Raw genomic sequence first — 16,393 nt, forward strand, 5'->3', positions numbered from 1 at the left:
GAACTGGGAGCTTGAGTCGTGTATGATTGGAGTGGTGGGGGGAGGTTTAATGTTGTTCCTGTGCATTTTTTATGATGTCTTTTCATTTTTTTTATTTACTTAACGCTTACCTGAACTTCAGAATTGGAATCAATGGGCTGAAGAGGAAACCACGGTTCTTTACAGTTATATCTACACAAATCCTCTTTTTTAATGGCAACCTTTCCTGTAGAAAAGCAAAGCCAAAAAATAAGATTTTACTTACCGATAAATCTATTTCTCATAGTCCGTAGTGGATGCTGGGGACTCCGTCAGGACCATGGGGAATAGCGGCTCCGCAGGAGACAGGGCACAAAAGCAAGCTTTTAGGATCACATGGTGTGTACTGGCTCCTCCCCCTATGACCCTCCTCCAAGCCTCAGTTAGGTACTGTGCCCGGACGAGCGTACACAATAAGGAAGGATTTTGAATCCCGGGTAAGACTCATACCAGCCACACCAATCACACCGTACAACTTGTGATTTGAACCCAGTTAACAGTATGATAACAATGAAGTAGCCTCTAAAAAAGACGGCTCACAACAATAATAACCCGATTTTTTGTAACAATAACTATGTACAAGTAATGCAGACAATCCGCACTTGGGATGGGCGCCCAGCATCCACTACGGACTACGAGAAATAGATTTATCGGTAAGTAAAATCTTATTTTCTCTAACGTCCTAGTGGATGCTGGGGACTCCGTCAGGACCATGGGGATTATACCAAAGCTCCCAAACGGGCGGGAGAGTGCGGATGACTCTGCAGCACCGAATGAGAGAACTCCAGGTCCTCCTCAGCCAGGGTATCAAATTTGTAGAATTTTGCAAACGTGTTCTCCCCTGACCACGTAGCTGCTCGGCAAAGTTGTAAAGCCGAGACCCCTCGGGCAGCCGCCCAAGATGAGCCCACCTTCCTTGTGGAATGGGCATTTACAGATTTTGGCTGTGGCAGGCCTGCCACAGAATGTGCAAGCTGAATTGTACTACAAATCCAACGAGCAATAGTCTGCTTAGAAGCAGGAGCACCCAGCGTTTTGGGTGCCTACAATATAAACAGCAAGTCAGACTTTCTGACTCCAGCCGTCCTGGAATTATATATATATATATATATTTTCAGGGCCCTGACAACGTCTAGCAACTTGGAGTCCTCCAAGTCCCTAGTAGCCGCAGGTACCACAATATGTTGTTTCAGGTGAAACGCTGACACCACCTTAGGAAGAAACTGGGGACGAGTCCGCAGTTCTGCCCTGTCCGAATGGAAAATCAAATATGGGCTTTTGTAAGGCAAAGCCGCCAATTTTGACAATCGCCTGGCCGAGGCCAGGGCCAACAGCATGGTCACTTTCCATGTGAGATATTTCAAATCCACAGATTTGAGTGGTTCAAACCAATATGATTTGAGGAATCCCAACACTACGTTGAGATCCCACGGTGCCACTGGAGGCACACAAGGGCTGTATATGCAATACTCCCTTGACAAACGTCTGGACTTCAGGAACTGAAGCCAATTCTTTCTGGAAGAAAATCTATAGGGCCGAAACTTGAACCTTAATGGACCCCAATTTGAGGCTCATAGACACTCCTGTTTGCAGGAAGTGCAGAAATCGACCTAGTTGAAATTTTTTCGTGGGGCCTTCCTGGCCTCACCCACGCAACATATTTTTACCACATGTGGTGATAACGTTGTGCGGTCACCTCCTTCCTGGCTTTGACCAGGGTAGGTATGACCTCTTCCGGAATGCCTTTTCCCTTAGGATCCGGCGTTCAAACCGCCATGCCGTCAAACGCAGTCGCGGTAAGTCTTGGAACAGACAAGGTCCCTGCTGGAGCAGGTCCTTTCTTAAAGGCCGATGCCACGGTTCCTCTTGGAACAGACATGGTACTTGCTGAAAGCAAATCCCTTCTTAGCTCCCGAGGCCATTAGTCCTCTGTGAGCATCTCTTGAAGTTCCGGTTACCAAGTCCCTCTTGGCCAATCCGGAGCCACGAGTATAGTTCTTACTCCTCTATGTCTTATAATTCTCAATACCTTGGTTATGAGAAGCAGAGGAGGGAACACATACACCGACTGTTACACCCACGGTGTTACCAGGACGTCCACAGCTATCGCCTGAAGGTCTCGTGACCTGGCGCAATACCTGTCCCATTTTTTGTTCGGGCGGGACGCCATCATGTCCACCTTTGGTCTTTCCCAACGGTTCACAATCATGCGGAAAACTTCCCGATGAAGTTCCCACTCTCCCGGGTGGAGGTCGTGCCTGCTGAGGAAGTCTGCTTCCCAGTCGTCCACTCCCGGAATGAACACTGCTGACAGTGCTATCACATGATTTTCCGCCTAGCGAAAAATCCTTGCAGTTTTGCCACTGCCCTCCTGCTTCTTGTGCCGCCCTTTCTGTTTACGTGGGCGACTGCCGTGATGTTATCCCACTGGATCAATACCGGCTGACCTTGAAGCAGAGGTCTTGCTAAGCTTAGAGCATTATAAATTTGCTCTTAGCTCCAGTATATTTATGTGGAGAGAATTCTCCAGACTTGATCACACTCCTTGTGTGACTGCTCCCCAGCCTCTCAGGCTGGCCTCCGTGGTCACCAGCATCCAATCCTGAATGCCGAATCTGCGGCCCTCTAGAAGATGAGCACTCTGTAATCACCACAGGAGAGACACCCTTGTCCTTGGATATAGGGTTATCCGCTGATGCATCTGAAGATGCGATCCGGACCATTTGTCCAGCAGATCCCACTGAAGAGTTCTTGCGTGAAATCTGCCGAATGGAAGCGCTTCGTAATAAGCCACCATTTTTACCAGGACTCTTGTGCAATGATGCACTGACACTTTTCCTGGTTTTAGGAGGATCCCGATTAGCTCGGATAACTCCCTGGCTTTCTCCTCTGGGAGAAACACCTTTTCCTGGACTGTGTCCAGAATCATCCCTAGGACCAGCAGACGTGTCGTCGGAACAACTGCGGTTTTGGAATATTTAGAATCCACCCGTGCGGTCGTAGAACTACTTGAGATAGTGCTACTCCGACCTCCAACTGTTCTCTGGACCTTGTTCTTATCAGGAGGTCGTCCATTTTCTTTGAAGACGAATCCTCCTTTCGGTCATTACCTTGGTAAGGACCCGGGGTGCCTTGGACAATCCAACGGCATCGTCTTGAAACTGATAGTGACAGTTCTGTACCACGAACCTGAGGTACCCTTGGTGAGAAAAGGCAAATTTTGGGACATGGAGGTAAGCATCCCTGATGTCCCGGGACACCATATAGTCCCCTTGTTCTTTGCTATCACTGGTCTGAGTGACTCCATCTGGATTTGAACCCTTGCAAGTGTTCAAATTTTTCAGATTTAGAATAGGTCTCACCTAGCCTTCAGTACCACCATATAGTGTGGAGTAATACCCCTTTCCTTGTTGTCGGAGGGGTAATTTTATTATCACCTGCTGGGAATACAGCTTGTGAGTTGTTTTGAATACTGCCTCCCTGTCGGAGGGAGACATTGGTACAGCAGACTACAGGAACCTGCGAGGGGGGAAACCTCTCGACATTCCAATCTGTACCCCTTGGATACTACTTGTAGGATCCAGGGGTCCTGTACGGTCCCAGCGTCATGCTGAGAACTTGGTAGAAGCGGTGGAGGGCTTCTGTTCCTGGGAATGGGCTGCCTGCTGCAGTCTTCTTCCCTTTCCTCTATCCCTGGGCAGATATGACTCTTATAGGGACGAAAGGACTGAGGCTGAAAAGACGGTGTCTTTTTCTGCAGAGATGTGACTTAGGGTAAAAAACGGTGGATTTTCCAGCAGTTGCCCTGGCCACCAGGTCCCATGGACCGACCCCAAATAACTCCTCCCCTTTATACGGCAATACATCTTTGTGCCGTTTGGAATCTGCATCACCTGACCACTGTCGTGTCCATAAACATCTTCTTGCAGATATGGACATCGCATTTACTCTTGATGCCAGAGTGCAAATATCCCTCTGCGCATCTCGCATATATAGAAATGCATCCTTTAAATGCTCTATAGTCAATAAAATACTGTCCCTGTCAAAGGTATCAATATTTTTAGTCAGGGAATCCGACCAAGCCACCTCAGCTCTGCACATCCAGGCTGAGGCGATCGCTGGTCGCAGTATAACACCAGCATGTGTGTGTATACTTTTTAGGATATTTTTCAGCCTCCTATCAGCTGGCTCCTTAAGTACGGCCCTATCCGTAGATGGTACCGCCACTTGTTCTGATAAGCGTGTGAGCGCCTTATCCACCCTGAGGGGTGTTTCCCACCGCGCCTTAACTTCTGGCGGGAAAGGGTATACCGCCAATAATTTTCTATCGGGGGAAACCCACGCATCATCACACACTTCATTTAATTTATCTGATTCAGGAAAAACTACAGGTAGTTTTTTCACCTCACACATAATACCCTTTTTTGTGGTACTTGGAGTATCAGAAATATGTAAAACCTCCTTCATTGCCCTTAACGTGTGGCCCTAAAAGAAAATACGTTTGTTTCTTCACCGTCGACACTGAAATCAGTGTCCGTGTCTGGGTCTGTGTCGACCGACTGAGGTAAATGGGCATTTTACAGCCCCTGACGGTGTTTGAGACGCCTGGACAGATACTAATTTGTTCGCCGGCCCTCTCATGTCGTCAACCGGCTTGCAGCGTGTTGACATTGTCACGTAATTTCCATAAATAAGCCATCCATTCCGGTGTCGACTCACTAGAGAGTGACATCACCATTACAGGCAATTTGCTCCGCCTCCTCACCAATATTTTCCTCATACATGTCGACACACACGTACCGACATACAGCACACACATAGGGAATGCTCTGATAGAGGACAGGACCCACTAGCCCTTTGGGGAGACAGAGGGAGAGTTTGCCAGCACACACCAAAACGCTATAATTATCCAGGGACAACCTTTATATAAGTGTTCCTTTTATAGCATTTTAATATATATACATATCGCCAAATCAGTGCCCCCCCTCTCTGTTTTAACCCTGTTTCTGTAGTGCAGTGCAGGGGAGATCATGGGAGCCTTCCCACCAGCCTTTCTGTGAGGGAAAATGGCGGTGTGCTGAGGAGAATAGGCCCCGCCCCCTTTTCGGCGGGCTTCTTCTCCGGAGTTTTAGATATCTGGCAGGGGTTAAATACATCCATATAGCCTCAAGGGCTATATGTGATGTATTTTTCGCCATACAGGTATTATACATTGCTGCCCAGGGCGCCCCCCCCCAGCGCCCTGCACCCTCCGTGACCGCTGTGTGAAGTGTGCTGACAACAATGGCGCACAGCTGCAGTGCTGTGCGCTACCTGATGAAGACTGAGAGTCTTCTGCCGCCTGGTTCCGGACCTCTTCATCTTCAGCATCTGCAAGGGGGGTCGGCGGCGCGGCTCCGGGACGAACCCCAGGGCGAGCCCTGTGTTCCGACTCCCTCTGGAGCTATGTCCAGTAGCCTAAGAATCCAATCCATCCTGCACGCAGGTGAGTTGAAATTCTCTCCACTAAGTCCCTCGATGCAGTGAGCCTGTTGCCAGCAGGACTCACTGAAAATAAAGAACCTAAAAACTTTTTCTAAGCAACTCTTTAAGAGAGCCACCTAGATTGCACCCTTCTCGGCCGGGCACAAAAACCTAACTGAGGCTTGGAGGAGGGTCATAGGAAGAGGAGCCAGTACACACCATGTGATCCTAAAAGCTTGCTTTTGTGCCCTGTCTCCTGCGGAGCCGCTATTCCCCATGGTCCTGACGGAGTCCCCAGCATCCACTAGGACGTTAGAGAAATATAATTTGCAAAAGCTGTAATTCACAATTCTAGGTGAGAAACTTATGGAGAAAATGTGAATAGTAGCCACAATTTTAGCTTTGCACACAATATTGTGCGATAGCTTAAATAATAAGATTTTACTTACCGATAAATCTATTTCTCGTAGTCCGTAGTGGATGCTGGGGACTCCGTCAGGACCATGGGGAATAGCGGCTCCGCAGGAGACAGGGCACAAAAAGTAAGCTTTTAGGATCACATGGTGTGTACTGGCTCCTCCCCCTATGACCCTCCTCCAAGCCTCAGTTAGGTACTGTGCCCGGACGAGCGTACACAATAAGGAAGGATCTTGAATCCCGGGTAAGACTCATACCAGCCACACCAATCACACCGTACAACCTGTGATTTGAACCCAGTTAACAGTATGATAACAACGAAGGAGCCTCTGAAAAGATGGCCCACAACAATAACAACCCGATTTTTGTAACCATAATTATGTACAAGTAATGCAGACAATCCGCACTTGGGATGGGCGCCCAGCATCCACTACGGACTACGAGAAATAGATTTATCGGTAAGTAAAATCTTATTTTCTCTAACGTCCTAGTGGATGCTGGGGACTCCGTCAGGACCATGGGGATTATACCAAAGCTCCCAAACGGGCGGGAGAGTGCGGATGACTCTGCAGCACCGAATGAGAGAAACTCCAGGTCCTCCTCAGCCAGGGTATCAAATTTGTAGAATTTTACAAACGTGTTCCCCCCTGACCACGTAGCTGCTCGGCAAAGTTGTAAAGCCGAGACCCCTCGGGCAGCCGCCCAAGATGAGCCCACCTTCCTTGTGGAATGGGCATTTACAGATTTTGGCTGTGGCAGGCCTGCCACAGAATGTGCAAGCTGAATTGTACTACAAATCCAACGAGCAATAGTCTGCTTAGAAGCAGGAGCACCCAGCTTTTTGGGTGCATACAATATAAACAGCAAGTCAGACTTTCTGACTCCAGCCGTCCTGGAATTATATATATATATATATATATATATATATATATATATATTTTCAGGGCCCTGACAACGTCTAGTAACTTGGAGTCCTCCAAGTCCCTAGTAGCCGCAGGCACCACAATAGGTTGTTTCAGGTGAAACGCTGACACCACCTTAGGAAGAAACTGGGGACAAGTCCTCAGTTCTGCCCTGTCCGAATGGAAAATTAAATATGGGCTTTTGTAAGACAAAGCCGCCAATTCTGACAATTGCCTGGCCGAGGCCAGGGCCAACAGCATGGTCACTTTCCATGTGAGATATTTCAAATCCACAGATTTGAGCGGTTCAAACCAATATGATTTGAGGAATCCCAACACTACGTTGAGATCCCACGGTGCCACTGGAGGCACAAAAGGGGCTGTATATGCAATACTCCCTTGACAAACGTCTGGACTTCAGGAACCGAAGCCAATTCTTTCTGGAAGAAAATCTACAGGGCCGAAACTTGAACCTTAATGGACCCCAATTTGAGGCTCATAGACACTCCTGTTTGCAGGAAGTGCAGAAATCGACCTAGTTGAAATTTCTTCGTGGGGCCTTCCTGGCCTCACCCACGCAACATATTTTCACCACATGTGGTGATAACGTTGTGCGGTCACCTCCTTCCTGGCTTTGACCAGGGTAGGTATGACCTCTTCCGAAATGCCTTTTCCCTTAGGATCCGGCGTTCAACCGCCCTGCCGTCAAACGCAGCCGCGGTAAGTCTTGGAACAGACATGGTACTTGCTGAAGCAAGTCCCTTCTTAGCTCCCGAGGCCATTAGTCCTCTGTGAGCATCTCTTGAAGTTCCGGGTACCAAGTCCCTCTTGGCCAATCCGGAGCCACGAGTAAAGTTCTTACTCCTCTACGTCTTATAATTCTCAATACCTTGGTTATGAGAAGCAGAGGAGGGAACACATACACCGACTGTTACACCCACGGTGTTACCAGGACGTCCACAGCTATCGCCTGAAGGTCTCGTGACCTGGCGCAATACCTGTCCCGTTTTTTGTTCGGGCGGGACGCCATCATGTCCACCTTTGGTCTTTCCCAACGGTTCACAATCATGCGGAAAACTTCCCGATGAAGTTCCCACTCTCCCGGGTGGAGGTCGTGCCTGCTGAGGAAGTCTGCTTCCCAGTCGTCCACTCCCGGAATGAACACTGCTGACAGTGCTATCACATGATTTTCCGCCTAGCGAAAAATCCTTGCAGTTTTGCCACTGCCCTCCTGCTTCTTGTGCCGCCCTTTCTGTTTACGTGGACGACTGCCGTGATGTTATCCCACTGGATCAATACCGGCTGACCTTGAAGCAGAGGTCTTGCTAAGCTTAGAGCATTATAAATTTGCTCTTAGCTCCAGTATATTTATGTGGAGAGAATTTTCCAGACTTGATCACACTCCCTGGAAATTTTTTCCCTGTGTGACTGCTCCCCAGCCTCTCAGGCTGGCCTCCGTGGTCACCAGCATCCAATCCTGAATGCCGAATCTGCGGCCCTCTAGAAGATGAGCACTCTGTAATCACCACAGGAGAGACACCCTTGTCCTTGGATATAGGGTTATCCGCTGATGCATCTGAAGATGCGATCCGGACCATTTGTCCAGCAGATCCCACTGAAGAGTTCTTGCGTGAAATCTGCCGAATGGAATCGCTTCGTAATAAGCCACCATTTTTACCAGGACTCTTGTGCAATGATGCACTGACACTTTTCCTGGTGTTAGGAGGATCCCGATTAGCTCGGATAACTCCCTAGCTTTCTCCTCTGGGAGAAACACCTTTTTCTGGACTGTGTCCAGAATCATCCCTAGGACCAGCAGACGTGTCGTCGGAACAACTGCGGTTTTGGAATATTTAGAATCCACCCGTGCTGTCGTAGAACTACTTGAGATAGTGCTACTCCGACCTCCGACTGTTCTCTGGACCTTGTTCTTATCAGGAGGTCGTCCATTTTCTTTAAAGACGAATCCTCATTTCGGTCATTACCTTGGTAAGGACCCGGGGTGCCTTGGACAATCCAACGGCATCGTCTGAAACTGATAGTGACAGTTCTGTACCACGAACCTGAGGTACCCTTGGTGAGAAAGGCAAATTTTGGGACATGGAGGTAAGCATCCCTGATGTCCCGGGACACCATATAGTCCCCTTCTTCCCGGTTCGCTATCACTGCTCTGAGTGACTGCATCTGGATTTGAACCTTTGTAAGTGTTCAAATATTTCAGATTTAGAATAGGTCTCACCTAGCCTTCTGGCTTCAGTACCACCATATAGTGTGGAATAATACCCCTTTCCTTGTTGTAGGAGGGGTAATTTTATTATCACCTGCTGGGAATACAGCTTGTGAATTGTTTTCAATACTGCCTCCCTGTCGGAGGGAGACATTGGTACAGCAGACTACAGGAACCTGCGAGGGGGAAACGTCTCGACATTCCAATCTGTACCCCTTGGATACTACTTGTAGGATCCAGGGGTCCTGTACGGTCCCAGCGTCATGCTGAGAACTTGGTAGAAGCGGTGGAGGGCTTCTGTTCCTGGGAATGGGCTGCCTGCTGCAGTCTTCTTCCCTTTCCTCTATCCCTGGGCAGATATGACCCTTATAGGGACGAAAGGACTGAGGCTGAAAAGACGGTGTCTTTTTCTGCAGAGATGTGACTTAGGGTAAAAAACGGTGGATTTTCCAGCAGTTGCCGTGGCCACCAGGTCCCATGGACCGACCCCAAATAATTCCTCCCCTTTATACGGCAATACATCTTTGTGCCGTTTGGAATCTGCATCACCTGACCACTGTCGTGTCCATAAACATCTTCTTGCAGATATGGACATCGCATTTACTCTTGATGCCAGAGTGCAAATATCCCTCTGCGCATCTCGCATATATAGAAATGCATCCTTTAAATGCTCTATAGTCAATAAAATACTGTCCCTGTCAAGGGTATCAATATTTTTAGTCAGGGAATCCGACCAAGCCACCTCAGCTCTGCACATCCAGGCTGAGGCAATCGCTGGTCGCAGTATAACACCAGCATGTGTGTGTATACTTTTTAGGATATTTTCCAGCCTCCTATCAGCTGGCTCCTTAAGTACGGCCCTATCTGTAGATGGTACCGCCACTTGTTCTGATAAGCATGTGAGCGCCTTATCCACCCTAAGGGGTGTTTCCCAACGCGCCCTAACTTCTGGCGGGAAAGGGTATACCGCCAATAATTTTCTATCGGGGGAAACCCACGCATCATCACACACTTCATTTAATTTATCTGATTCAGGAAAAACTACAGGTAGTTTTTTTCACATCCCACATAATACCCTTTTTTGTGGTACTTGTAGTATCAGAAATATGTAACACCTCCTTCATTGCCCTTAACGTGTGGCCCTAAAGGAAAATACGTTTGTTTCTTCACCGTCGACACTGAAATCAGTGTCCGTGTCTGGGTCTGTGTCGACCGACTGAGGTAAATGGGCGTTTTACAGCCCCTGACGGTGTTTGAGACGCCTGGAGAGGTACTAATTTGTTCGCCGGCCGTCTCATGTCGTCAACCGGCTTGCAGCGTGTTGACATTATCACGTAATTCCATAAATAAGCCATCCATTCCGGTGTCGACTCCCTAGAGAGTGACATCACCATTACAGGCAATTTGCTCCGCCTCCTCACCAACATTTTCCTCATACATGTCGACACACACGTACCGACATACAGCACACACATAGGGAATGCTCTGATAGAGGACAGGACCCACTAGCCCTTTGGGGAGACAGAGGGAGAGTTTGCCAGCACACACCAAAACGCTATAATTATACAGGGACAACCTTTATATAAGTGTTCCTCCCTTATAGCATTTTAATATATATTCATATCGCCAAATCAGTGCCCCCCCTCTCTGTTTTAACCCTGTTTCTGTAGTGCAGTGCAGGGGAGAGCATGGGAGCCTTCCCACCAGCATTTCTGTGAGGGAAAATGGCGCTGTGTGCTGAGGAGAATAGGCCCCGCCCCCTTTTCGGCGGGCTTCTTCTCCGGAGTCTGTGATATCTGGCAGGGGTTAAATACATCCATATAGCCTCAAGGGCTATATGTGATGTATTTTTCGCCATACAGGTATTATACATTGCTGCCCAGGGCGCCCCCCCCCGCGCCCTGCACCCTCCGTGACCGCTGTGTGAAGTGTGCTGACAACAATGGCGCACAGCTGCAGTGCTGTGCGCTACCTGATGAAGACTGAAAGTCTTCTGCCGCCTGGTTCCGGACCTCTTCAATCTTCAGCATCTGCAAGGGGGGTGGGCGGCGCGGCTCCGGGACGAACCCCAGGGCGAGACCTGTGTTCCGACTCCCTCTGGAGCTAATGGTGTCCAGTAGCCTAAGAAGCCAATCCATCCTGCACGCAGGTGAGTTCACTTCTCTCCCCTAAGTCCCTCGATGCAGTGAGCCTGTTGCCAGCAGGACTCACTGAAAATAAAGAACCTAAAAACTTTTTCTAAGCAACTCTTTAAGAGAGCCACCTAGATTGCACCCTGCTCGGACGGGCACAAAAACCTAACTGAGGCTTGGAGGAGGGTCATAGGGGGAGGAGCCAGTACACACCATGTGATCCTAAAAGCTTACTTTTTGTGCCCTGTCTCCTGCGGAGCCGCTATTCCCCATGGTCCTGACGGAGTCCCCAGCATCCACTAGGACGTTAGAGAAAAAGAGTTTGGATAGTACATCTGGAAGTCTAAAGCACAAATGAATACAGGTGGAAATAGCATTAAGACTTACAGCCGGCAGGCAATACAAAACAATAAGACAATGACCTCACGGGGAAAAGTAGCGTACCACACATGCTAACCCTGCTAAAATTCAAATTCTAGCACAATGTAAATACACAAATTATTTATATAGATAAGATAAGTCAAGTGGGTGATTATTAAACAAATGAAATATATTTAACAATACAGCCAGTACAGTATCCTACTAGAGGTCAGAAACCATATATATTTCTGAGCTGCTATTAGAGAAAAGTGTGTGTTCAAGAACATGATAATATGAAGTGATAACAAAACAGAAACTGTAAGCGAAACAGAAATGTCATACCAACACACAATAAACATATAAGCTAGCACTTCAATCACTGAACATAAACACTTCTGTCCAACAAAGGCCTACATCATGTGAAAATCACTATGAAATTCGAATAATTGATGGGGTGTCTTTCAATTTCCTTGCAGCTGCAACTAAGTCTGCTGACGGGAAAAAAGACTTGAAAGTCTGCACCACAAAACCACTGCACAGGTTTGTTTAAAAGCAGATAGAGGTTAACCCGCAAATCCCTTCCTCTTCCTCGTTGTCTTTAAGGATGTGTGGAATGCAGACATCTTGAGTCACATTTCAAAGCAGCCTTTACTGAACCTAAATTGTAAGACTGAGTTTTTACAAAATAAATTGAAAGTCTAAGTACCGTATGCAATAGCTGTCGGAAGCTGCCGTCTTGTTGGAGTTGAAATGGACGGGCTGCTGCCGCCATCACAGAGAATAAATCTATCTACTAAATGTGAGTGCTGTTTTTTTTTTACTTTTCTATGGGAAAGGAGTAAGTGCCCCCGCGTGCGTACGTACGTACGTACGTACATTTTATATATATATATATATATATATACACACACACACACACACACACACACACACATATATATATATACACACATATACACATACACATATACACACTTAGGTGGATATTCAATTAGTGTCGGATCCTCTCTATGGGCGGGATGTACTAAAGCAAAAATGCAGTAAAACCCCCGAAAACGGGGGCTTTACCGCATTTTCAAAATTTACTAAACACCCTACCACCGCGTTTTCGGCGTCCAGGGTGTCGCCATCTATGGATGGCGATACCCTATAGAAGCCTATGGGCTTCTTATCGCCGACCGCCGCAACCCGCCGACCCCCCTCCCCACCCGGCTTACCTTCCTCCAGGCTGCCCTGGACCCGGAAGGTAGTCTCCTCCTCACCCTAGCAACGCAGCCAGACGTCTTTCCGGCTGCAGGCGGGAGGAGGCGGCGCTGGGGGCAGCCTGCTGCTGCTTCCCGGCATCTAGCCAGTGTGGGGACCCCTGGGAGGTGACGGAGACCCCCCGCAGACCACCTAACAGGTATCGCGGGGGGCCTCCGTCACCGCATCGCGATGTTGATTGCATATGTTAGTACTTATGCGATCAACATCGCTGCGGTTACCGGGGAGGGGCGATGATGTATCTTAATACATCCCGCCCCAACACTGAGTATCCGACACTGAACTATTCCATTGTGGGCCGTTTCCGCCCTTTTCCCTTCTGTTTCAGACCATTCATTTCCGCCCTCTCTTATGGGCGAAAATTAATGATGGAAAACGGACCCGTTTTCGACCACGGCGGAGTCGAAAACACATCGATGAGTAGAGATTCCGCTCATCCATGTGTTTTTCGACAGGGCGGAAAAACGGCACTTCAATTTAATATTGAAGTGTTGAAAAGTTCAGATGATTGGTGGAGAGAGCAATCTTTCCGCCCTATCTAAACTTCCGACACTAACTGAATATCCTCCTTAGTGTTTAACAGCACTTGTGGCAGCTTCAATCTTGCTTTCTGTATTAGCGAGGCGGAAGTCATTTGACAGTATCTGCTCACCTATCCGTAGATCTCGCTGCAAAAGGCTCTTATCATAGATATAAAAGGATAAGTTGTGGAATGATCTTGGGATTTCAAAGTAAAAATCTTCACCATAAAACGGACTGCAGAGGAAAGAATGGAAATAAAGTGGTTTAGGTAAGTGAGAAAATCACAGACTAAAAAGTCTAATTTATTTACCAAAGGAATATCACTGAACTTGTGTCAACAGAACTACTGCTGCTCAAACCAGACTATTTTCTTTTCGTTAAGATTGCTTAAAATAATACACAGAAAAATATTACCTTTGGGTGAGTGCCTAATTTGATTAAATGTAGATTCACTTATAAAATCAAGCGATTATTTTAATAGTCATCAGTGGACAACTGTCATTTAAAGGTTATCACAATGAAGTGTGTACACCCTAGCAGTGGAAATAATTTCCACTATTCTACATGCATTGAAATAAGTCTGTCTACTCATATAGTAATTTTAAACATTAATTAAACAATTATTTGTTTGCTTTTAACAGATAGACACCTGAACATCACACACAAACACACGTTTAAATAGAATTTCATTGCGAAACAATAGGCATTAAAAGAGTGGCGCTCTGTGGCTGGGGCCCAAGCCACACACTTAAGCAGGCCAACAGTGTGTAAGCTTTATGCTACTGTATCAAGAGAAAGGCGGTATCCCATTAGCCACGGAAAAGCTGTAATGTTAACTTTTCGCAGCCATCGCCATAAATTTGCTCCAAAAACCACTTTTTTGAGTGTATATGCGTTACTGATTTTCGATCCATCCATTTGCAAAGTGAATAAAACGGGATTCGCACAATAATTCTAGCCGGCAAAACCAGTGAAAAAGAGAAGTGAAAATGGATAAATCGATGTACTAAAGCAAAAATGCGGTAAACCCCCCGAAAACGGGGGTTTTACAGCATTTTTAAATTTACTAACACCCTACCGACGCGTTTTCGCCGTCCAGGGTATCGCCATCTCCCCCTCCCTTCCCCCCCGGCTTACCTTCCTCCAGGCTTCCCTGGACCCGGAAAGTAATCTCTTCCTCCCCCTAGCAACGCAGCCAGACGTCCTTCCGGCTGCAGGGAAGAGGCGCCGGGGGCAGCCTGCTGCTGCTTCCCGGCGTCTAGCCAGTGTGGGGACCCCTGGGAGGTGACGGAGACCCCCTTAGACCACCTAACAGGTATCGCGGGGGGCCTCAGTCACTGCATCGCGATATTGATCGCATATGTTAGTACATATGCGATCAACATCGCTGCGGTAACCAGCGAGGGGCGGCGATGTATCTTAATAAATCCCGCCCCCAGTACCTAAAAAAAAAAATTACAAACTAACATAGGAGAACATTGTAGACTTGTAGAAGAGGTCATGATAAATACATTTTGGGGACTTAAATTGGGTGAAATGGTTGCTATATGCATTATGAATTTTTTTATTTTTTTTATGATAGAAAGCAAGCTATTTTGTGCAAAACAAATGCTTTCATTAAATGAGTGGTACATGAAAATGGGTATAAGTATAAATATGGGTAATTTTAGGGTACGTTTAACGAAGTTGCAATAAAAATTAAAAACTTACAAGTGCCTAATTAGTAGAGATGAGCGGGTTCGGTTCCTCGGAATCCGAACCCGCCCGAACTTCAGCCTTTTTTGCACGGGTCCGAGCAGACTCGGATCCTCCCGCCTTGCTCGGTTAACCCGAGCGCGCCCGAACGTCATCATCCCGCTGTCGGATTCTCGCGAGACTCGGATTCTATATAAGGAGCCGCGCGTCGCCGCCATTTTCACACGTGCATTGAGATTGATAGGGAGAGGACGTGGCTGGCGTCCTCTCCGTTTAGAATAGATTAGAGAGACACTTGATTTACTAATTTTGGGGAGCATTAGGAGTACTCAGTACAGTGCAGAGTTTTGCTGATAGTGACCACCAGTTTTATTTATAATCCGTTCTCTGCCTGAAAAAAAACGATACACAGTCACATACCATATCTGTGCTCAGCCTCAGTGTGCTGCATGATATATCATCTATGTATATCTGACTGTGCTGAGTGCTCACTGCTCACACAGCTGAATTGTGGGTGAGACTGGGGTGCAGTTATAGCAGGAGTACAGTGCACACTTTTGCTGCCAGTGACCACCAGTATATTGTCTGCCTGAAAAAGTTAAACACTCCTGTGGTGTTTTTTTTTTTTTATTCTATAGTATAAACGCATTCTCCTGACAGTGTCCAGCAGGTCCGTCATTCATTATATTATATAAATATTTACCTACAGTAGTGTTATATATATTTTTTTCATCTCTATCATCTCTATATTAGCAGACGCAGTACGGTAGTCCACGGCTGTGGCTATCTCTGTGTCGTCAGTGCTCGTCCATAATTGTATACCTACCTACCTGTGGTGGGGTTTTTTTTCTATCTTCTTCATACTAGTAGTTTAGGAGTCTGCTGACAGTGTCCACCAGGTCCGTCATTATAATCCTACAGTAGTAATATATTTAGTATATTATCTATACTAGCAGACGCAGTACGGTAGTCCACGGCTGTGGCTATCTCTGTGTCGTCAGTGCTCGTCCATAATTGTATACCTACCTACCTGTGGTGGGGTTTTTTTTTCTATCTTCTTCATACTAGTAGTTTAGGAGTCTGCTGACAGTGTCCACCAGGTCTGTCATTATATTATATACCTACAGTAGTAATATACTTAGTATATTATCTATACTAGCAGACGCAGTATGGTAGGCCACGGCTGAACCTACCTCTGTGTCGTCACTCGTCCATAATTGTATACCTACCTACCTACCTGTGGTGGGGTTTTTTTTTCTATCTTCTTCATACTAGTAGTTTAGCAGTCTGCTGACAGTGTCCACCAGGTCCGTCATTATATTATATATACCTACAGTAGTTATATATATTTTTTTTTATATCATTAATTATCATCTCTATACTAGCAGACGCAG

The 16,393-nt window shown here is 47.0% G+C and overlaps 1 protein-coding gene across 2 annotated transcripts in view; it reads right to left on the reverse strand.

Moving 5' to 3' along the window:
• The window catches only part of RASA2 (RAS p21 protein activator 2), a 308,508-nt gene that overhangs the window by 188,145 nt on the left and 103,970 nt on the right, over positions 1-16,393 (reverse strand). For both annotated transcript variants that reach the window (XM_063915624.1, XM_063915623.1), the window contains exons 3-4: positions 13,435-13,538; positions 111-205 (exon numbers count right to left, since the gene is read on the reverse strand). In XM_063915624.1, the coding sequence (XP_063771694.1) occupies positions 111-205; positions 13,435-13,538 (199 nt within the window). The remainder of the gene's footprint in view (positions 1-110; positions 206-13,434; positions 13,539-16,393) is intronic.

The sequence above is a fragment of the Pseudophryne corroboree genome, chromosome 4 (assembly GCF_028390025.1).
Source record: "Pseudophryne corroboree isolate aPseCor3 chromosome 4, aPseCor3.hap2, whole genome shotgun sequence".
In the NCBI taxonomy this organism is placed as follows: Eukaryota; Metazoa; Chordata; class Amphibia; order Anura; family Myobatrachidae; genus Pseudophryne; species Pseudophryne corroboree.